The 24,415-nt window shown below is 40.1% G+C and overlaps 1 protein-coding gene across 3 annotated transcripts in view; it reads left to right on the top strand.

Annotated features, from left to right (window-relative positions):
• LOC122672890 (glutathione S-transferase zeta class-like) overlaps window positions 1-24,415 on the top strand; it is a 121,061-nt gene that overhangs the window by 76,100 nt on the left and 20,546 nt on the right. For 2 of the 3 annotated variants that reach the window (XM_043870400.1, XM_043870398.1), the window contains exon 8: window positions 5,306-5,367. In XM_043870400.1, the coding sequence (XP_043726335.1) occupies window positions 5,306-5,367 (62 nt within the window). Of the gene's footprint in view, window positions 1-5,305; window positions 5,405-24,415 lie in introns of all 3 variants that reach the window. The other variant, XR_006334503.1, reaches the window with a different exon arrangement.

Here is a 24,415-nt window from a genome sequence, read left to right as displayed (position 1 = left end):
TCCGTTAGGTCTGTGGAGTTAAGTTGATGTTAATTCTTTTATAATGGAGAAATTACCCTTACCACCGGTAAACTTCCCATAATACCCTTTAAGGTATTACACAATGGGTTTTCTTGTCAAACCAATATGAACCGGTTCGATCAGACCAAAAGGAAAGAACCGATCTTGAATCCCATGACAAAACCCTAAGTCATCCATTGTCTTCTTCCTCTCAGATGAATGCGTTTTCTTCGAGAATAACTAATTCCTTCTTCTGTCTCTTTTGTCCACCACCCCTGTACTCCACTCCCCTAATTAAATTTTTTTTTTTTTAACTTTCAGTCGGTTTATTTGAACTTTGAATCTTAATCTTACTGTTCCGGGTGAGGATGTTTTGTATATATAGATTTGGTGCTTTGCTTTGGTTGGCGGAGATCCCTTCTGCTGTGGTAGATTGGAGATGAGTGCAATGCAAGGTGGCTCGACTCTACTGTTGCTATGAAGAGCTGCATCTTAATGTTGTATCAGGTGAAGTGTCACTGAATTTTCTGTAAGGACATTCCTGAAAGAAATACAATGTATGGGGGAGCTGGATTTGATAGATTCAAGAAAGCTCAAAAGGTAGAGCCATTCTCTGTGACCCTTAATTCAGCTCCTAAAGCATCTGGGGAACCCATTTCTAAGGCATCTACCCACAACTCTGCTCCATCCTTTAAGTCTCAACCACTCCACCCACAGACGCAATTGCAGCAGCAACACCATGTTCCTCAAAAACCATCTCGAATGGGATAGTTGTGGCTTTCTTCACCGCCTCATGTGCCTTGCTCGTGAAATTCTTGATCCAATTGTTGCAGAGGAGTGAAGATTAAGAGGAAGAAGAGTCAAGGAGTTCCAAACAGCAAAACAAATCTGAAATTTTAGGGTTTCAAATCCTTCGTTCAATGACTGTTTTAGAAAACCAAAACGGCGGTGGTGGTTGGAGTTTGGAGTAGGACTAACCTTAATAAGGCACCTCAAACATCACTTTTCAAAGTTAGGATACCTCAAATGTTATTTTTCCAAACTTAAGGCACCTTAGATGCAATTTATCCATTTTTTATTTATATAACTAAAGGGTAAAATGGACATTTCAACTTTGAGTGCTAACTGTGCTTAACGTCAGGGGGAAGGTTGATATTTTGACAAGGTTGGGTATGTCCGTGATATATTGTATACTTATAGGGGGTGTCCATGAAATTAACCAAACTTTATTTATAATAAGGCTAATGGCCAAATCCTAGTACAAACTAAATACTTCCTTCATAAATCATGGAAGGGTGTTGCTAAACTTAAAATAACTTAAAGTAAAAAGATCTAATTGTCCCTACTAACTTAAATTAAAAGACATTTGACTAAATCACTTAAATTGAACCAATTGGATGCAACCTATTTGAACCGGTTCAATTAAAAAACATAAAAATAAACTAAGTATTGGGCTAGTCCCGTATGCAACCTATGTATCCCTAGTTTAGGCTCATTAAAGTGGCCTATTATATAGAAAACCCTTGGGACCAAAGGCCCAACATATATATATATATCCCAACCCTAGACTTATTTCTAAAGAAATAAGCCCATTTCGATGATGAATCTGCATCACCTCCCATTACAATTCAACATGAAGTTGATGATGGACTGTCTAGTGGGTCCAATCCAACCATCTGCCATCATAGTCACTCCATAATGCTCACATTGTCTTCAACACATCAATATATTCCATCAAGTCTTCCTTGTGGTGGGGCAAGTAAACATTCTACATCTCATAAGGTGTTGGACCCTTCACTCTTCGGTAGCCGACCCTATCTCATCTAACATGTGTTGATACTATGGCCCTCGGGTAACATTGGTTGGAATGCTGTGGTAGAAGGCCCACTTGGAGAAAGCAAGCCCCACTTTCTCCTTCACATTAGTCCACGTTTGTTTCAAACTCTCCCTCGTAACTTACTACTCTGCCCCTCAGATGTGCTGCCATAACAGTCTATATCTGACTTGGAACTTGAGGGCAGCCTGTGACATTCCAATCTCCACTAGCAAGATTCCACTTCAATCTAGTGGCTCCACCTCCCATTATTTGCTTCTTATAGTAATTACACTATGACGTTTTGATGCAGATTCATCCCCAAATAGGGCTTATTTCTTTAGAAATAAGTCTAGGGTTGGGATATATATAAGTTGGGCCTTTGATCCCAAGGGTTTTCTATGTAATAGGCTACTTTAATGAGCCTAAACTAGGGGTATATAGGTTGCATACGGGATTAGTCCAATACTTAGTTTATTTTATGTTTTTTAATTGAACCGGTTCAAATTGGTTGCTTCCTATTGGTTCAATTTAAGTGATCATGTGACTTGGTTAAGTGGTCATGTGATGTAAGTTGGGCTGGATTAGGACTCTATAAGTCCAGCCATGTTTTGAGTCTATTTCCTTTAGTATTCTAGTTTCCTAGTCAGTTTAAGTTACCTAATAGGTTAGGGATAGGGTTAGGCCATTCTTTTTTAGTGTCTAAGTCTATTTTTGAGTCTTCTATATAGGTTTGTAAGGGAAGCCAGCATTGAATACGAATTTTGATTTATAAAAACTCAGCTTTATGCTTGTTGCCTTTGCTCCATCGTGAGTGTGCCTTGTGAGTAATATCAAGGTAAAGGGTGAGTGGACTCTCACGACTCCTTGCGTCTGTCCAGTACCGGGAGGTTCTTCTTCTTCTTCAATCGAGCTTCTTCAAGCTGCTGCTACTGCCTTTGAAGGAGATCAAACCAGTAAGTAATTTTAATTTCCTGCATATATCCTTCCCCTCTTCATCCTCTAACCTAATCCACATCCCCCTCCCTCCAGCAAACCCTAATTCTCCATTAAACTTGCAACTCCTACCTCCACTAGGATTCCCCCATAACTCTAGATTTAGCCTTCACTTTCAAACCCTACTTCCAGCCTACATTCCCCGCATCACTCCCCACACTCAACCTTAACCCTAGCCCTTAGTCTCCACTATAACCCCTTCATTCCTCCACTCCATTAAAACCCAAAACCTGCAACTCAATTCTGTCCAGAATTACAGAATTTTAAAACCTTTCCAAATCCTATTATTTCTATGCCATAAAAGCACCTTAGACCGGCATATTAAAGTCATATAAGACCCATTCCCAAATTCCCATCCTAAACCCTAGAATTAACCTAAAACCTAGTGCTGTCCATTCGAACCAACAACCCCTTTTGCTATTGATCCTATCATCTGGCTCCTAGTAGGTCTCCTACCTATCTAGGACTACATTACGTCTTCTTGTCAGTTGAAAGGGGTCTCCCATGCATCCATGCAATGTCCCCCATTATGCAACACTAGCAATTACCAACCTGTTGCAACAAGAACAAATAGATTATTAACAAGAACACTATAAATATGAGTCCTAAACAATAACAAGGCATATTCTAAATTTCCCCCAATGTATGCTATTTTTTTGCATTTTTTAAAATATTTTAACGATTACTAATTAATTAATTAAAGAACATAATATTACTAATAAAATACAGCGGAAAACATATTTTACAAAATAACTATTTTTCTACTTGTTTTAAACTAAAACAGAATATTTCTCCTATTTATTTTCAAATTTTTTTTATAAAATTTCAGCAATTATTTTTCCAAAATCAGAAAATATAAATAACTAAATAAACACAGAAAAAAATTTCGACATTGTCACGCCATAGATCGGCCAACGGTGTTATATTAAATTGGTGTCCATCCTTCATATATAAATCATTTTTTTTCAAAATTATGTAGGAAAATAGAAAATAAGAAAAATAATTCACCTACCAAAAAAAAAAAGGGGGCTCCGTAGAGTCGTAGATCAGGTCATTGTAGCTAACATATATAAATTTTAAAGAATTCTACCATGTATTGTACAAAAAATTTGATTTTTTGGAAAAGAACACTATTCCTTTGATATTGAAGGTTCAAACACTCTTCTAGGAAGCTTGATATAGCTTGTAAATGCACAAAACGTCACAGTTGCGTGAAGAAATCCGAAGTTTTGGGCCAAAATCACCCTCCCTTTGTTGAAACCACCGAAACTGCTGCTCTCGGTCGAAACTTGTGCGAAATAAGCAAGTTTCCATCGAAACTTGGTATTATTTAGGCATGATTCAACCTGGTTCAACCAAGTTTTGACTGAAACTACTGTTTCTATCGAAAGTTGGTCAAAACAGGTCAAAACTTTGTATATTTAAAACTCCCCAGTCATATCGTCTCGATTACGTGTGAAACCAAGACATCTCTGTTGAAACTTGCAGTTTCGACTGAGATTTGTTTCCATGATTTCAAATTTTTTTTTTTATATTTATTCCGTGTTGGTTAAAAAAAAAAATAATAAGCAAGTCCGAAGAAAGGTCTACCCATATTTTCTGTTCTTGAAACCCGTAGGACTTTCCATTCTTACCCATAGTTGTCACGACTCACGTCGCCACGGCGATCCAAATCGGTGGAGGGGTGTCATGTCGATATATCGACATGTCGCCCGCCATGGCGTTGCCATGGCGATCCTATCGACCATGTTTTATTTTTTATTTTTTCTATTTTTATTGTCATTTAGTATGCTATATATATACCCTATAACATAAAAAATTTACATGAAAGTGTATTACTAGTCTATTATGGTTTAATTCATGAAAGTGTAATATCCATTAGTGTATATGAAATCATGGATTATCAAATAATTGATAGCAATAGTCTTGCTGATAATAAAGTTGAAAAATCATGAGAGTTGAGATATGATTCATATGAAAGTGACTACAAAAGTAACAAAACAAAAAAACAATTACAAGAACGTAATTTATATTGAGTGAATAAAGCTAATAAACAACCCATCTAAATAAAAAAAAAATTTGCTGATGTGAATATGTATTAGTCAATAGTGTATTAGTGTTTTCTGTTTGATGTTTTTTTAGTTTGTTTTATGTTTAAGGAAAAAGCATTAAAATAAAATTTGGTTAAAAAAATAATTGTTAAAAAATTAAGTTTTATAATTTCAAACAACCATGTCACCCGATATGGCCATATGTCGTGGTATGGCGTCCATGGCGGTGCCATGGCAACGACATGGAGGCCATATCGGTCGATGTTCTTACATCGTCCATATCGGTGGTTGATATGCCCACGTCTCCAGCGATATGACGCCATGGCGACGCCATGACAACTATGTTCTTACCTGAACCGATGTCTGAGAACCTAGATTGTTGTTTTTTTTTTTGTTCATATACTATAATGACATGAGAACTGATTTGGTTTTGAATATGTTCCAGCACTTGAACAATTGTTAAAAGAATTTGCGGGAAGATATGCCACAGGAGATGAAGTCTTCCTGGTTCTCTCTCTCTCTCTCTCTCTTGGACATACTTAATGTGATTAATGCATTCACACACAACACTAATATTGCTTTTATTCACTTTTTCTTCCCCATTTGACTCGAATCAACAAATGCATAAAAGTACACCCCCTTGAAGTTCCCCTCCCCTAAAAAATAAACCACCTGGGAAAATATTTTATTATAATGAATATTGTCTCTTTTTCTTCTTCATTATATTCTGGAATATTCATGACTGAATTTAGAAATTGATATCCATGTCTTGCTTCAATTATGAATTTAGAAATTGATATCCGTAGTAGGAAACCCCTTCCATTTGCAAGGGAGTGGCTTTGGTTGAGTAGGGTTTTTTTCGGATAGTACAATCTGTGATACTGCCAACAAGCTTGTGTTTGAGGCTGCTATTTCTCACATTTGGATGGAGCGGAATCTTCGAAGATGGACCTCCAATTATCGCTTTATGACATGATTTGGAAAGCCATCTTCTTCGATGTTAGCTGTAAATTATACATGTTTCCCCATAGACCTCTTGTTGATACCCCAAGAAATAGGTATATTGTTGTATCCTGGGGCCTTGATGTTTCTCTTTTTCATTCTGACGGCTTCTTAGGGCTTGAGTCTTGTATAGCTCCCCCTCCCCCTCCCCACCTTTTTTTTTTCTCGTTGTGTATTCTCCCTCCCCCTCTCTAGGGTTTTGGTAATGAATTTTCATAGAGTTTCTAAAACGAAAGCTTGCTTCAGCTGTAGAAGAAAGTCAATCTATTTGTGGATCATGATGTGTGATAAAAAACAATGAAAACAGTACGTTAATCTTCCAAACCATTAGTACTAAAGTAACTCATTTATATAATCTCTGATTATTTGGGAATTCGAAAATCAACCTATCAGTGTTGTGCAAGTCTTCTTTATGGGTACAGTTATGGCTGCCATGCTTGGACTCAGACATGTTGTTAAACACAATAACCACTTGTAATATATTATAAACTGGAAAACAACCCACGTCATAATGAATTTTGTCCATGTTGTTCTAACAATTTCAAATTTCCCTGAAAAATAAACCAGTCACTTTCTTTTGTTTTGGCAGTTCTCTTCATGGACAAATTGGTCCTTGTTTCTAGGTAGAGGCTTATCATTGTCCTTTAAGTATCCAAATTATGTTGTTACCATAGACTTAGTAATACAACCAGTCAAGGTTTAAAGTATCGGTATCCGGTATCGTATCGTTTGGGTGATTTTAAGAGACGTATCGTCGTATCGTATTGGAGATACGTATCGAACAATACAGATACACATAGAAATGGTCAAGATGCATATGGAAATATACTTTTGGAACAAATACAATATAAATAAGAAATATATAACATGTTTCATGCATAAACACTAAAACGGTGAATAATGTATAACCAAACAAGTGCATTAAATTGAAATTGTTATAGAAGATGAGGTTTCTTACATGTTGTAATCGTCTATAGCCATGAAGAGTATTGGATGATGCAAAGAATGATGTTGTAGCACTCATTGATTTGTTTTTTATTCTAAAAGTGTGAAAACCAAGATTAAATGCAAGATTTTAGACTCTTGGTTGAGAGTTTTCCTTCATTTTTTTATTAGATTAGGAGTTGTATTGAGTCTGTGAGTGAAAATGGCTTTTTTATGGATTATATCGATGGTATTGGTATGTATTGGTCCGTATCGGTAATGTATTGTTATGTATCGAGCCGTATCGGCTGATACGTATCGATAAATATCGATATGTATTAAACCACCCACATAACCCTTTATTGGACGTATCGATATCATCGATACATATCGGTCGTATCAAATTGTATCGGCCGATACATTTTGTTAAATTCAAGACAGTTTAGTTAAAAAAAAGACGTATTGGTATGTGTCGTATCAGTATCGACCGATACTGATACGTATCGGTCCGTATCGGTCTGTATCGTATCGTATTGGTCGATACTTTAAACCATGCAACCAGCTATACCCTCTACCACCAATATCAATTGATTCGAGACTCGGGAGCTTCTCAAGCGTCAATAAGTGATACTCCTTATTTGGGATGTCAATATTCAATCCGAGGGAGGTTGCATATGTGTGAAATTGATTGGCAAATGTTCTTTTGAATTTTTGGGTAATTATTATGCCCTTATGGGTCATCCATCATTTTCCTTTGGGTTACTTTTTGAAGGTGCTTATCCTTTTAATGTGGTTTTAGTGCCGTCTGAAAGCTTATTCAGTTACCTTTTCAGCACAACTGAGATGTATAGTTGTCAAGGTGTCACTTGGGCGGCCAAGTATCTTTTTTGGGGTCTAGGCCACTGTCGACTTAGTGCAAGGCACAGGTTTTATTGGTATCGAGCTACGTTTGCACTTATTTATGCTAAATATCATTTAAGTGAATGAATATTATTCATAAATAAGCAAATACCCCTATTTGAATCCAATAACAATAATTAGAAAAATAAAATTCCAAAACGAGAAAAAGTCAACCACTCAGTTCAAGAACAAAAACTAGATTTTTTGGCGGTAGATGAAATTTTCAACTTTCAAATATTGGGGTTTTTTTGTCAAATCTTAAAATTTTATGAATCTTTCTGTACCAAAACATCACTAAAAACCAAAAGAGTGGTAAAATAATCTTTTTGTTTTGATGTCTAAAAATTTATTTCCATTTAGGGTGATTTTAAACAGCATTCGCAGACACCAAATAAGGTTTGACCATGACATAAGTCCTTTAATATAAATCAGATTTAAGCAATCTTGGATTTGTTGGAAAGCTGGTTTTGTGCTCTATCCATGGTTCAAGATCTCGGTTTCCAAGTTTTTTAGATGAAACCTATAGGCTATATGTGATACTGTGTCGACCAGGTTTCAACATATTTTTGACAATATTTGGATTATTTCGACCAAAAAATACCAAGTTTCGATCAATTTTAACCAATTTCAACCAGCCTAGTGTCGATAGTTTCGACCAGTTTTAACCAGCCCATGACATGTCGAGTTTTACCCAAAAAATACCATGTTTCGACCGACAGTTGGGAAATCTAGTTTTCTTGGCTGGTCGAAATCGGCCTTGAAACCCAGATTTAGAACCTTGGCTCTACGTTATACAAAATGTTTCATGTGAAAAATAAAATCATTTGACTAGTCAAACTTATTTGAGAACAAGAACATTTCTCTAAATCGAGAGCAATTAAATATGTATAGACAAGATCATGTCTCCCAAGAAATAAACCCAATGTGAGACTAGGTATACCAGGACAATGATCATTTGCAATAACAATATTAACCAAATGTATGTTTGTTTGTTTCAAACTTTCAATAGCTTACTTGTTTTGTTCTACCGTCTTCTAGTTCTATGTTGATTTTTGATGACTTGATGTGGCTTAATGTTGATTTTGGATGATATAAGATATATATTGTAGCATACTAAATAATGTCAGGAATGAGGGGAAATAAAAAAAATAACACTTGTGCGCCTTAGTTACCTAGGCGGGCTCCTTGTCGCCTAAGCACTTAGGCACCCCTTCACCGCCTTGGGTCGCCTTGACAACTATGCTGAGATGATGCAATTCTGATATGCTTTGGGATGTTATGACTAACTTACTAACAGGGTGTTAGTTTCAAAAACTTGTCTCCATGTCCCAACAATACAATATTGTGACTGTCCACTAATATGAACTATGACATGGTGGATCGAGTCCACTCATGGTCTGATGGAGTGGACATGCATTGTCCCACGTCATAGTGTGCTAGATTAAACTAGAGTAGTCCTCCACAATTGCATTATAAATGGTCTCATCTACATACTGTAGGTAACCTATCCTAAGGTATAGATCACCGTAATGTGAAGAACTAGCCACTTTCACAAGATGGTGTTGCCTGCATGTACGGCTAGTAGGCTGCGTAGGAGAAGTTGTTGACAAAGGACGATCTAGTATGTCCCTGTGAGTGGGTGTCATACTCAAAACTGGGAATGGATGAAAAAGATGCATGCTCCCCGACGTTAGTGAAATGATCATATGAACTGAACTCTGAGTGGGGGCTGTCTCTGGTAAAGAATGGGGCACGCCAATACCCACTTCCTCTGTTGTCCCCTATACTAATCCCTCTTAGAGTGCTAGACAAGCTATTAATGTCCATACTGTCAGCCTGCTCATCTACTCCGAACCGGCGACGAGGGCCTCTCATGTAGCCTGTACGTGGGGCTACACGTGCACCGTGGTTCGTATCCTGTGTGGCATGATCATACTGGGTCTCCCCAATGAATCGAATCAGTTCCGGCTCCTGCACCACCTGTACCTGGTCATACTCATATAGATACTGCTCTTGAAGTCCACCATCACCACCCTCGTCGCCACTACCATCATCGTCGACTCCATCACCTCAATGAGTAAACGGTGATGGTATGCGAGTCTGACCACCTTAGGAGGTGTACTAGTAAGGTGCTCGTCATCAGTGTGGATACGAACGGCCGGGATGTCTGTTAGTGTATCTAACCCTCTGTAGCCATGTATTTATCCACAACAACACCCATCTCACTGGCTATATGGGAGGCAAGCCTACCCCTAATCTAATCCATCACCGGATCACCTCTATCACTCACCTATTCCACCAAGGGATCCTCATCATCTAACTCGATCTGGAAAACGTTGAAGCTCGATGTGGCTAGTGTCGTTTTCCATACCCATGCGTATGTACTGCATCTTCAGCCTCATATTATAGTGCTCATACACCAAGTCATCGAGATGTTAGGAACCTAATTCGTTGTGCCTCTTTGAATGGATGAGCAAAAAATACTCCAATTTCGATCTCAGTCGGAGACGTTACATGTCTGAGATAGGACCTTGATTGCTGTCCTCAAATTTTCTTCTGAACTCCCATACAATACCCATCATTCAGCTGCATTACAATATGGAGCACAAATTCAAATACATATGTAAGTAAGAGAATATACTACTTAATTGCTTACCAGCATCACCACTATTTCGGTCAGCCTCTACAGCGGGGGTTCTAACACTCCCAGTCTATCCTTAAAAATTTTAATCTATACTCATCTGGAAAATTCTATATGTTAGGAACCCATTTGAATTAATTACTTGTTATATTCTGTTATTCCAAGGCTGACACTGTGAGGGGGTGTGAATCAGTGTATTTAAACATTTTTCTTCCCAGGTTAAAACCAAACTGTCCACACCACAACCTACTGATGGTACAACCTCACACACACCCTTGATACTGTCAATGGGCACTCACAAACAATACTGCATAACATTCACAGGGTTTACACACAAGTAAACTGAATCAGTCAATAATGGCATAAACTCAATATTCTTGGCACTGGCAATTTCACAGACATACTGGTTGGCACTATCCTCACTCTTGCATACGCACCAATAATCACTGGGCTCCCAATACTAGCACTGGCACTCAACTGGCTGTCTCAAGCACAAATCGGACTGGCTGGGGCAATCCCAAGTTTACACGTCCTCGCACACACACTGTCACAATCTAATATACATAGTTGTGTGCACATCCACCTCGCTGCCAATAATGGCCAGGTCTACCGGAATGTGCACATTCATCCTGTAATGGACATTGCACTCCAATATCCACAGTAATAGAAATAAAATGCACAGGACACCAAGTATACGTGGTTCGACAGTATGCCTTCATCCATGGGGTAATACCCTACCAAAGTTTTGTATTATATCCAATACAGAGGGAGGCATCTTATTTGATTCTGTTCGCGATAACTTCCGGATCGGAGAAGCATTCGGATCGGGCTCCGAGTTCATTTTGTTGGCAGAAACGATCCAATCTATTTGGGGCTTTGGGGAACCCAAAAACGAACTCTTGTGACTTGATTCGTGGATAGAATCAATGGATAGATAGACAAGAGATAGATCAACGAGATATCTTTTTTTTTTTCTATAAAATCTGGAGGACAGAGAAAAGATTCTACTGAGCTTGAGAAGCTGTAGAGGCAAAGAGAAGAATTAGAGAGAAAAAGGTTCAAATCCGACCGGTTTCTATAGCGCCACACCATTCCACCCATCATTTTTTTTACATGGTTAGTGGATAGAACGGGGGCTCCTGGATCAAAGGTTCAAAGCTGAGAATTCTTGGAGTGTTGTGTGAGTACCAAGAGTTTGATATCCAAGTACAGATGCTATGGAAGCTATATAGCTAGTTGATTTACCATAACTATTTAGGGCTTCTAGGTGAATCCCTAAAGTCGATTAGTTCGATCAGCAACCCCTGTCTCCGTAGCATACATAACTCACAAATTTGACCGCTGCAACGGCCCAGGTGCTTCTACACCTGCTTCAACTCTTGATGTACAAAGGCAAGGGTTTCAACCCCAAGGTTTACATTGCCTCAACAGTGAAGGCGTTGCAACGCCTGTGTGTCCAGTTGCAATTGAACATCCCAATACAATAAAAGTGAGCTTATAACAATGCCTTATAATTTAAGCACAATATCACATGCAAATCCCCCAGTTACACTACAAACGTTCATATTGGCATATTTACAAACATCTAGCCTACATGTGAAATACAACTTATTGTAATATGTACAAGGGTAATTTTGTCTATAAGGGTATTATGGTCATTGTATTCATTGTGGAATGTTCTTCCTCCTATTATAAATAAAGAGGCTGTGGCCACATTGTTCACAAGCTAGTATTCACAAAATTCCACATGGTATCAGAGCAGGAATTCATCCGGGAGTCCTAGAAATAATTTTCGGTTTTCCTCTCCCTTCTCTCTCGCGATTGTGACCTAGCCCTACCACCACCACCGCCTGCCCCCATGCTTCCACCTCCCCTACCCCTTTTTTTTCGCCCTTTTTTCCGCCTCCCACCACCCTGAGCCACCACCCAGGCCTTCTGCCACCCCTCTTCCGCCTTCCCAAGGCCCTCTCGACCACCCCTCTTTCTCGCGGGAGGGTTTATCCACCTTTTTCCTGCTACCGCCTCCCTTCTCTCACCCTTGGTGGTGAGTTGACTCCCACCAAAGAGTGATTCAGCTCCCTATGTCTTAAACCCCTTTGCAGATTTTTTTAATCATCCCCGGTGTTTTTTTGTTTTGAGTTCTTCAATCCAACAACCATGCCAGGAGATTCTGACCTTACCAGTTACCACTGTATCCTCTGGACACAAAGGCACGACTCAACGTGATTTCCTTTCGTTTCCCTACAAGCTCCATTAAATTAAATGGTAATAATTACTTGATGTGGTCTCGCTCCTGCCTCTGCGCTATCGGTTCCCGTGGCATCTCTAGCTATATTATAGGAACGGTAGCCAAAACAACTGAAGCTGGTTCTGCATAGGACAAGTGGGTGACTTCTAATTTTCTTGCGATGTCCTATCTTGTTAACTCTATGGAACAACAAATCGCCGGGTGTTATCTTCTTCTTGACACGGTTGCTAAGATTTGGAAAACAGCGAAGGATACTTACTCTGAGATCGGCAATGCTGCCTCTTGTTATGAGCTTTGCCAAAAAATTCTTTAGTCCAAGGAATTGGAGTTGACTCTTTCTTAGTACTATTCCAAGTTGTGTACCATGTGGCAAAAACTGGATTTTTATGGGACATTTATTGCTTCCTGTGATGTGGATATTACTGCTTTTCAAAAGTGGGAAGAGGACTTGCGTGTGTTTGATTTTCTTGCTGGTCTCAACATTGAGTTTGATCAGATCCGGGCCACAATACTCAATCGTGATCCCCTTCCAACTTTTGAACAAGCATATTCCCTTGTTGTTGCTGAAGACGATCGCCGGATAGCAATGATTCAGCCTGTTACTCAAGAACAATCTGCTCTTCTCTCTGGCTCGCAACCTACTGCCTGAGGAAATTCTATTCGTGGTACTGGGACTGATCGTATGACCAGTGATCGCCCTTCGGTCATGTGTGATTACTGCGGTAAGGAACGTCATATCAAGGACCGCTGTTGGAAGCTTCATGGGCGCTCTGCAGATACCCGGGGACGTGGTTCCAATTGTTCTGCCCGGGCCAACCAAGTTTCCTCTGATGAGCATTTTTCTGATTCGACCGGGCCTCTTTCCCAGGATGAGATGCAACACCTTTGCACTTTGATGACCAAGTTGGATAGTAATGCTTCCTCTGCTTCTTCTACGGTTGCCTCTGCCATTTCCTTGCCCGAAAATTCTAGTTCAGGTATTTCTTTTAGTGGTAGTTACTCCTCTGTCGATTCCACTTCTTGGGTAATTGACTCTGGCGCAACGGATCACATTACATGGTCTCCTTCTAATTTTTTTGACTTATTCTCCTTTACCTGGTAATACCAAAGTTCGTGTTGCTGATGCTTCCCTTTCCCCCATCTTTGGGAAAGAGACAGTGCAATGATTGCTCTCATGTGTATTTCCTCTGTTTTACATGTTCCACAATTCTAATCTCTTGTCTATTAGTAGTCTCACTCGGGACTTGAAATGCAAAGTAACCTTTTTTCCTTCTCACTGTTTGTTTCAGGATTTGGAAACGGGTCATATGATTGGTAGTGGTAAGGTGGTCAGTGGTCTTTATGTGCTTGACGGATCATCTTTAGCAAACTCTGCTTTGGCCTCTCAAGCATCTACTTCTGGCACTTCAGATTTTGCCCTTGTTGAACTCAATAAATGGCATCGTTGTCTTGGCCAATCCGTCTCTTGGCGTGTTATCTACTTTGTTTCCTAGTTTGATTAAAAATTGTAATCCAAACAATTTTAGTTGTGATGCGTGCACTTTTGTTAAATAAACTAGAGCTATGTCTCCCATCTTTGACAAAAGAAGTTTAGTTCCTTTTGGTTTGATTCATTCGGATGTGTGAGGCCCTGCCGGGTGTGTGTCGACCTCTGGGTTTAGATGGTTTGTTACTTTCATCGATTGTTTTAGCAGAACCACTTGGGTATACTTGATGAATCAGAAGAGTGATGTCTTTACTTGCTTCCAATTATTTCATAAAATGGTTCAGACTCAATTGGATGCTTGTGTGAAGATTGTGCGCACTGACAATGGGAAGGAGTACATGGACATCCCCCTTCGCACTTACTTTGACTCTCAGGGGATTATACACCAGACTTCATGTGTTGACACACCGGCCCAAAATAGTGGTGTTGTGTGAAAGAACCGACATCTATTGGAGGTTGCTCGCTCTCTCAGGTTTACCATGAATGTCCCTCCACAGTTTTGGGAGATGCTGTTCTTGCAGCTTCGTATCTCATTAATTGCCTGCCTACTTAGGTCTTGGATGCTCGTTGTCCCCTTGAGGTCCTTTGGGCAATTCATCCGTTGTTGTCCCTCCGAAGGTGTTTGGGTGTGTTGTTTTTGCCCGTAATCATCACCATGTTGGAAAGCTTGATCCTCGGAGATTACGGTGTGTTTTCTTGGAATATTCTGCCACTGAGAAGGGCTATAAGTGCTACCATCCCCCCACCCGGTGGATGTTGGTAATTATGGATGTTGTCTTCCGTGAATCTGAGGCCTATTTTTCACCCACTACACCTCTTCAGGGGGAGCCTAGGAGTGAAGAGGTGTCTCCTCTTATTGCGCCATTGGAAGTTGAGGTTCCCACTGTTGAAGAATCATCTACAGAAATAGAACTTCCAAAAGGGATCATTGGACAAGAACAGGAACAACCTCTAATACAAAGTAAAGTTGAGCAGCCTCTAGTTCAGGGGGAGACTGGAAAATATCGCCATTTCGATGAAACATTCTCCAAAGGAACATGGCACAAAAAGACTACCACCACTGAACCATCTCCACCTATACTTTCTGCTCCAAGTTCTACTCCTGGTAAACCTGTCTATGATCCTAGTCTTAATTTACCTATTGCTGTCTGGAAACCTAAAAGGAGTTGTACTCAACATCCCATCTCTAATTTTGTGCCTTATGAATCTCTATCCCCTTCCTTTTATGCATTTATTTCCTCGCTATCCTCTGTTTCTATTCCTAACTCTTGGCAGGAGGTAATTGCCAAGCAGAAGTGGAAAGAAGCAATGAATGAGGAGATGAGTGCTCTAGGAAAAAATAAAACCTGGGAATTGACATATCTCCCACCTAGAAAAAAAACTGGTTGATTGCAAATGGGTCTTTGCCATCAAACAGAAGGCTGATGGGTCTATTGAAAGGTACAAGGCCAGATTAGTTGCAAAAGGGTTTACCAAAACCCATGGCATTGATTACCAAGAAACATTCGCCCTAGTTGCGAAAATGAACACAGTTAGAGTGATAATCTCCTGTGCTGTTAACCAAGGTTGGGAACTTCAACAACTAGATGTAAAGAACACCTTCCTCCATGGTGATCTAGAAGAGGAAGTTTACATGGAAATTCTACCTCGGTTTGCTACTTCAAAGACTGAAGGAAAAGTTTGTCATCTGAAGAAAGCACTGTATGGCTTGAAGCAATCACTGAGAGCTTGGTTTGGGAGATTTCACAAAGCTATGGTGTCAAATGGCTACAAGCAGAGTAATGTAGACCACACTTTATTTATAAAAAACTTGGGGCAGCATATCACAGTGCTGATTGTGTATGTTGATGACATAGTGATCACCGGGAGTGATACTGAAGAAGTGGAGAGGTTGAAAAATTATCTGGGAACTGAATTTGAATGAAAGATTTAGGGAGACTTAGATATTTCTTGGGAATTGAGGTTGCTCATTCAGCTCGTGGCATCTATGAGTCTTTGTCTCAGATGTTCTATCTAAAATTCTGTCATAAATCATTTTCTTCTGTAATTAGCAAGTTGGGCATGCTTGATGTATATGCACCAACTTGAGGGGGAGTGTTGTAATGGGTACAAGGGTAATTTTGTCTATAAGCATATTATGGTCATCGTATCGATTCTAGAATGTTCTTCCTCCTATTATAAATAAAGAGGCTGTGGGCACATTGTTCACAAGTTAGTATTCACAGAATTCCATACAACTAAATAAGGAAATGCAAAGGTGGATTACCTCAACTGGAGTAACCCAGAATCCTTGGAATTGCTAGTGATGGACGTGTCCAACACAAAAATGCAATTCCCCTCTTCTTCCTCTTCCTTCTCTTTTCTTCTCTTATCTCTCTTTTATAGCAAACACCTCACCATATGAGCATTCAAGCACAAATACCTTGCTTTAGGTCTTCAATGGAGCCAAGCAATCACCAACAATGCTCTCCAATCAATGTAGGCATCCATCATCACCTTTCTTCCTTTTCCTTACAAAACCCCTCTTTGTTTTCAATGGAGCTCACCAACCACCCACTCCCCTTCAATAGAGCTTCAACAACCTAGCATGGTGGTTGGAGAAGGATTAATGTAACTCACATAAGCCAATCAAACCTCTTTATGATTTTCTTCCAAAACAGGGGTTTGAAGGTACCAAAATCCCAATCTCTTTCCCCAGCAACATTCTCCTCAGAATTCTGGAACTGCAGCAAAAAACCAGGCCAAAACCGGACTTAAAATGAGCAACTTATGGCATTTTTAAGTTCGGGGGCAAAACAGTCATTTGCAAGGGTGGAATTGATTACTCGTGACAAGGGAACTGTCACTTACGATCGGATGGAGCTTCAAAAAATCAGATTAGATTAGAGCCATTAGATTTCTTGGTGCACCATGTGTCTATCAATACACACTATCTAAGGACCACATGGTTCTATCAAACTAGGATAACTCAAGACCACTGGATTTGAATAGAAGTCGATGGTTCAGATTCTTTATAAGGGAATATACCAGGAATCATAAACGTACCAATTGAGCATGTGCTAATTATCTAAGAAAACTGATTCCATACTTCGCGGTTCATGAAGTGTTATATATCAAGTCACCTATACTCCTTAAAGGCATGTTTTCAACTTCATATGTTAGCACCAAGGCCCCTCCACCTTTTGAAGTCATTTTCCCCAGTCCTTCCGACTTTTGAAGTTTTTCATGCCCATAGTGGGGCATTTGACCGGTCACCACATAGGTACTTGCGCCCGTGTATGCCTGGTGCAGTGCCCAGGCATGCGAGTTGGGTCATTATGTGGCTGCCAATCTGAGACTCTCATGCATGCTGGTGCGCATGGCCAAGCTGCTGCCGAGCTCCATTATACTCCATGCCGGTTCATGATGTGTGTTTAGGCCTTGCTGGCCCCTGTGCCTGCCTGCCATCAGCACTTGAGTAAGGCCGCAACCTTGCCACTTCTCTTGGCCCTCAAGGCCTTGCACTCGTGTACCTTGGCCCATGGTGGTGGTGCAGTCAATACGTGCTGCTGGGTACCATATGGCTGATCCATTAGCTCCTTGGTTGCATGCTATTGCAGCTCTCTTGCTTTGATATCAATGTAGCTTGTTGAAAAGCTCATGTGGCTTGTGACTGCTCGGTTCATGTGGCTTGCTACATCACAAGTTGATGACACATCATGTTGAATATTGCCATGTCAGCGTATATTGCCATGTCATCTTAGCCATTATCATCAACATGCATCCCTATTCCTTCCAAGCCATTTACCTTCACATTATCCATCCTCATGACTTGCATATCAAACAGCATCATGATTGTATCGCTACGACCATCATCATTAATCTACATTATACAACATGAATGTACGAGTCTATCACCATAGCTTCACTAGGTGGAGAATCCTTACCCTCTGCCTCCCCACCCAAGCCTTTCTCCTCCATAGACACATCCCTGTGTCCCCCTACTGTGTCTGTTGTTGGAATGGCCTTGAAGACATTAACCACCTTTTTTCTTCTCCATAGACACATCCCTCTTGCCTTTTCAACTGATATGTTGATGGGATTGAACCTTGTAGGCTTTCCCATGGACTTGAAGTTGCACTGATTTTTATTCTACCAACCAATACATCTTTGTCGTACATCCTTGGTCGGCTTAATAATACATCTGTCAGTTTGATAGGTATCACATCACACCACACCTCCTCATATGCTTGAGGCTTCAATTGAACATAACACCTTTGATTTACTTCCAAGGTGTTTCCATTTAGGAGAGAGACTTTGATGCTTATTTGTAGGTACTTTAGCCCAATCAATAAAGGCTTTAGATAGCATGTTCACACAACTACCGTTGTCGATAATAACCTCAGCAGTCTACGTCCACTCGCCATGTGTGTTTAGACGATAGAATGTTGCCTCCAATCTTGTCTTTTAGTTTCAGCCAACAGAATTTTGCTCACTGCATGAACACTGTAGGCTTCTTGTTCCTCCTCATCCTCATTTAACTCTCGCTCTTCGTCTAGAGGATAGGCATCATATTCTTCAATTGTATCATCTTCCTCAATGTTAATGGTGTCTGTATTGGTCTTCCTCTTCATAGGACAAAACTTAGCAGTTGGTAGTATCATAGGTGCCTTGTTCTTGGCTCTGCTACCAAATAATGTAAACCAGTTTCTAGGCCAGAATAGTTTAGCAAAACCTAATTTACAGAAGCATCTGAAACAACCATATTTCGGAGAAACTTTTTAACAAAATACGGTAATTTCGGAATGATTCCAAAACACTAATTGATTACTATTAGATTAAGTGAAGAAGAAGAAGAGAGGAGAAGGAGAAAGAAGAACTGCACAATTGGGACTGCAGCCGTTAAAGTGACTGCTCCCTAATACCATAAATTAAATAGGGTAAACAATAAAAACCCATAGACAAAAATACCCGTCATTAGAGGAGTCGTGAATAGGAGCTGACGCTAGCTCCCTATTCACGGCTCCTCCTTACTCCTAACACTCCCCCTCAAGCTGGAGCATAGATGTTACTCATGCCCAGCTTGGTACAAATATAATTTACTCTCATACTTCCCAAAGGCTTGGTGAACAAATCAGCAAGCTGCTCCCCAGTGCGAATATGACGAGGAGAAATAATCCCTTGCTGCAGCTTCTCACGAACAAAAGGACAATCAACCTGAATGTGTTTTGTTCTCTCATGAAACACAGGATTCTCAGAAATATGAATAGCCGCCTGACTATCACACCACAACAGCATAGGAGAATCATCACCAAATCCAAGTTCAGTCATCAACTGTTTAATCCACATTAGTTCACAAGTGCCATGAGCCATAGCCCGATACTCCGACTCTGCACTAGATCGAGCTACTACAGTCTGTTTCTTGCTCTTCCATGAAACTAGGTTCCCTCCAACAAAGACACAATAGCCCGAAGTAGACTTTTGATCAATAGGAGATCCTGCCCAATCCGCATCAGTAAATCCATCAATCCTTCTATGACCAAGGTTCGAAAACTCGGGTCTCGGTGCCAACTCGGATCCTTGAAAAACCGAGTCGAGTCGAGATCTCGGCGAGATCTCGCTGAGTTGTTGCACTTTTTTTTTTCTCGACTCGAAGCCTCATCTCGGTGGGTTTTAGACCTAGTTTGGGTCTGAAACTTGGTATTCAGCCTATTTTAGGCCATTTAAACACAATGGCACTATCAGATTTTGCAAAAACTAAGTCCAAATAGGAGTTTCAGTTAGTAGGAAAGCGGACAGGCAACTTACTTATGCTAGAAACCAGGACGGACACGGACAAACACACTTATTTATGCCTAATATCATTTAAGTAAATGATATTGCATTTACTTAAGATATTATTCATAAATCAGCAAATACCCCCCTATTTGAATCCAATAAAAATAGTTAAAAAATCAAATTCCAAAAGAAAAAAAAGTCAACCCCCCAGTTCAAGAACAAAAACTGGATTTTCGGCAGTAGGTGCAATTTTCAAACTTTCTAACGCAACTAGATTTTGACAGCATTCGTGCACACCGAATTAAGTTTGACCGATACATAACTCTTTCAATATAAATCAGATTTTAGCAATCTTGGACTTGTTGGAAAGCTTTGTTTTGAAAGCTTTCCAACAAGTCCAAGATTGCTAAAATCTGATTTATATTGAAAGAGTTATGTACTGGTCAAACTTAATTCGGTGTGCGCGAATGCTGTCAAAATCGCTCTGAATGGAAATAATTTTTTGGACATCAAAACAAATGAATATTTTACAGCACTTTTGGTTTTTAGCAATGTTTTACCATAATAAGATTTATGGAATTTTTAGATTTGAGAAAAACCCCAGCATTAGAAAGTTGAAAATTGCACCTACCACCGAAAATCCAGTTTTTGTTCTTGAACTGGGGGGTTGACTTTTTTTCCTTTTGGAATTTGATTTTTTAACTATTTTTATTGGATTCAAATGGGGGGGTATTTTCTTATTTATGAATAATATCTTAAGTGTCTGTCTTGGTTCCTGGCATAGATAGGTGTCTGTATACCAAGAATTTCCAGCCAAATCTCGAGATTTGGCACTCATGTAAAGGACCTAGATGGGCATTTTCCTATGTCAAACCGAGAAACTCGGAGATCTCGCCGAGAAAATGCACTTTTAGAATGCGTATGTGATCTTGACTCGATATTTTGAAAAATTGAGAAACTTGGCGAGATCTCGCGAGTTCTCGAACCTTGTCTATGACCATGATTAGAGTATAAGAGACCACGCCCTGGATCCTTCTTAATATATCGCAACACCCTTGTAACTGCCACCCAATGAGCTGTCCGAGGGGCGGACCTAAATTGACTCAGCACACTGACAGGAAAAGAGATGTCAGGTCTAGTCATAGTCAAATAGTTGAGTTTCCCTACAAGCCTTCGATACTTCTCTGGATCATCCAGAACATCCCCATCCTCTGCCATAAGTTTCACATTTGGATCCATAGGAGTATCCAAAGGCCTAGATCCCAGTAATCCTGTCTCTGAAAGTAAATCAAGCACATACTTTCGCTGTGAGAGCGAAATCCCTTTTCTTGATTGAGCTACCTCAATACCCAAGAAATACTTCAGTCGTCCCAGGTCCTTAGTCTGGAATTGCTGTCCCAAATATGTCTTCAAGTTCTCAATGCCTGAAGAGTCATCCCCTGTGATAACAATATCATCTACATAAACTACCAAAAATATCCTTCCTGCATCTGACTGCCTGAAAAACACTGAGTGATCACTCTCAGACCGAGTCAAACCAAATTCCAACGCAACATCTGTAAAACGGCCAAACCACGCTCTCGGTGATTGTTTCAGCCTATACAAAGATTTCCTCAACTTACATACCTTACCAGACTCCCCCTGAGCAACAAAACCAGGAGGTTGCTCCATATACACCTCCTCAAGAAGGTCCCCATGCAAGAATGCATTCTTGACGTCGAGCTGAAACAACTGCCAATGATGTATAATAGCCAATGAAATCAAAATGCGGACAGAAGTAAGTTTTGCAACTGGAGAGAAAGTATCCAGATAGGCCACACCATAAACCTGGGCATAGCCTTTAGGAACAAGATGGGCCTTCAACCGAGCCACAGACCCATTAGGATTAACCTTCACCACAAATATCCAGCGGCAACCAATAGCAGACTTACCAGAGGGTAAAGAAACAAGATCCCATGTCTGATTGTCCTTCAGAGCAGATAACTCCTCATTCATGGCAGCCCGCCACCCAGGGTGAGCCAAGGCCTCTACCACCGACTTAGGAATAGGATAACTGTCAATAGTAGACAAACAAGCAACAAAAGAAGAGGACAAATGAGCATAGGACACAAAACGATTAATAGGGTGTTGGGTACAACTCCGAACCCCCTTACGGGTAGCAATAGGAACATCAAGATCAGAAATAGGAGGTACAGTAGCCGAGGAGGAATTACCTGGAGGGGGATCTGAAGGTGAGGAGGACGTGGGAGATGGTGCTGCCTGGGTGCTGTATCTCTCCACAGGTGTAATGCGATGTGTCGGCTCATCGAGTGGGCGACGGCGAAAAACAGCCAGTGGTTGTGTGGGAGGTGGCACATGAGGCAATGGATCCTGCACAGTAGAAGAAGTGTGGACAACATAAAGTGGGAGATCATCGTCCAACTCTGAAGCAGGCAGCGAGGATGCAACAAATGGAGTAGATTCAAAGGAGACATCAGCGGTAACAAAGAACTTCCTTAAATCAAACGAATAACAACGGTAACCCTTTTGGGTTTTAGAATACCCCACGAAAAGACATTTAAGAGCTCTAGGATCCAACTTAGAGCGACCAGGACGATGATCCCGAATAAAACAAACACACCCAAAAACACGGGGTGGTAAGACAAACAATGGATGGGAAGGGAACAACAAAGAATATGGAATACCACCACCCAAAACAGAAGACGGCATGCGGTTAATAAGATAACACGCAGTCAAAACAGCATCAGCCCATGCTTAACTAAACACCTTGAATCTTCACAGAGCAGTCTCGGACAGAGGACAGCAAGCACTTCTCAACTTGCAAACACTTCTGAAAGTACAAACAGTTCTGTAACTGTAGGACAGCAGGGTGATATGATCTTCAATCACTCACAACCAACAAACACCAGCCAGCAAGAAGATAAGAGCTTCAATCAACCACGAAAAATTCTGGAATTGATTTTTGTAGTGAAATCAATACACCAGCCAGTAAAATAAATACCCTCTAATAAATCGATTCAGAAAAAAAAAGAACAATGTCAGTCTCTAAATTGCAAAACAGCACCTGAATCGATCTCAACCTTCATACATACCAAAAATTGAGACCTAGTTCTTTTATGTAGACATGAACTAGTCTCAAACAGTTCCACAAAGTTGCAGCATAGGTTGCTGCATCCCCTTCACAGTAAGATCACGAAAATCCTCAAAGCTTTAGGTCTCTAAAGTCGCAACCTTGTTTTGATCCAAACGAAGAGAATGGAGAAGGTTCGAGGATGTTAGATTGACTCCTACAGTCCTAGCTCTGATACCATATTAGATTAAGTGAAGAAGAAGAAGAAGAAAGAAGAAGAGAGGAGAAGGAGAAAGAAGAACTGCACAATTGGGACTGCAGCCGTTAAAGTGACTGCTCCCTAATACCATAAATTAAATAGGGTAAACAATAAAAACCGATAGACAAAAATACCCCTCATTAGAGGAGTCGTGAATAGGAGCTGACGCTAGCTCCCTATTCACGGCTCCCCCTTACTCCTAACAATTACCCTATTCTATCAACAAATTCAGCCTGCGAAGTTTGAGCTCAATCTAATAACAGAATTAGGAGTTTTAGAGGAGTCCTAGTACCCTTAAAATTGATCAGAAAGTTAAAAAATTGATAGCAGATTCTCAGAGAGTTGAATAACAGAAATCACTGTACGAAATCTGAGCACTGGTCAAGCAATTTCTTGTATGATTTGTAACAGCAACAAAACGGAATTGACTGAGCAAACAAAGGTGGAGGGTATAGAAGTTGAGAAGATTTGACCTTTGATCATGATAGAAAGATAGATAGATAACCAGGCTTGGGGTCCACCTAAGCCCCACTTGGAATCTACCAAACACACCATTGAATCTACAACAGCTATTGAATTCAAATCAGCAAAAGTTTCAGAAATACTGAAATCTATATTTCATAAATTTGTGTGCTGAATGGCTAGGTACATAGCTATATATAGATCTCAAAATGTGATTCCTGACATGACTTGAAGTAGTCTAAACCAACTTAACTACTTAATTGACCAATAAAAGACTTCAAACAACTCCTCCAACTTAAACAAACGGATAACCTAATTCTCGTATTCCTATCTCCTACCCTTATTTTAGGCCTATTAAAGTGACCCATTACAATGAAAACCCATTGACCAAAGGCCCAACACATATGTAACCCAACCCAAAGCTTATTTCCACTAAAATAAGCCTACTTTTCTGATTTATTTGCATCACCCTCTCCCTTAGCTTCTTAAACAAGTCAAGCAGGTACTTGTTGAGTATAAAAGGTTGTATCACAATGTGTATGCTGTTGATGAACTGAATGAAAATCAGGTTTTAAGCAAGAGGTGCTCTTGGATATCTTCTCTGCTTCTCTCTCATCCTATTCTGTATTAAAAATTCTTCTATTCATTTCACCTTAAGTTCTATTCTTTTTATTCTCTCCTCTTTCCATCAATATCTTACCTTCTACAAATCTGCTTTTTCTTCTTAGTTATAATTCTTATTACTCAGATCTATAGGAGCCATAGGCAGAACAAATTCAGTGCATCAGAACAGCATATGTACTGTC

The sequence above is a fragment of the Telopea speciosissima genome, chromosome 8 (genome assembly GCF_018873765.1).
Source record: "Telopea speciosissima isolate NSW1024214 ecotype Mountain lineage chromosome 8, Tspe_v1, whole genome shotgun sequence".
Lineage (NCBI taxonomy): Eukaryota > Viridiplantae > Streptophyta > Magnoliopsida > Proteales > Proteaceae > Telopea > Telopea speciosissima.
Note: the sequence above shows the minus strand (reverse complement) of the source record. Positions and strands in the feature narration are given on the sequence as shown.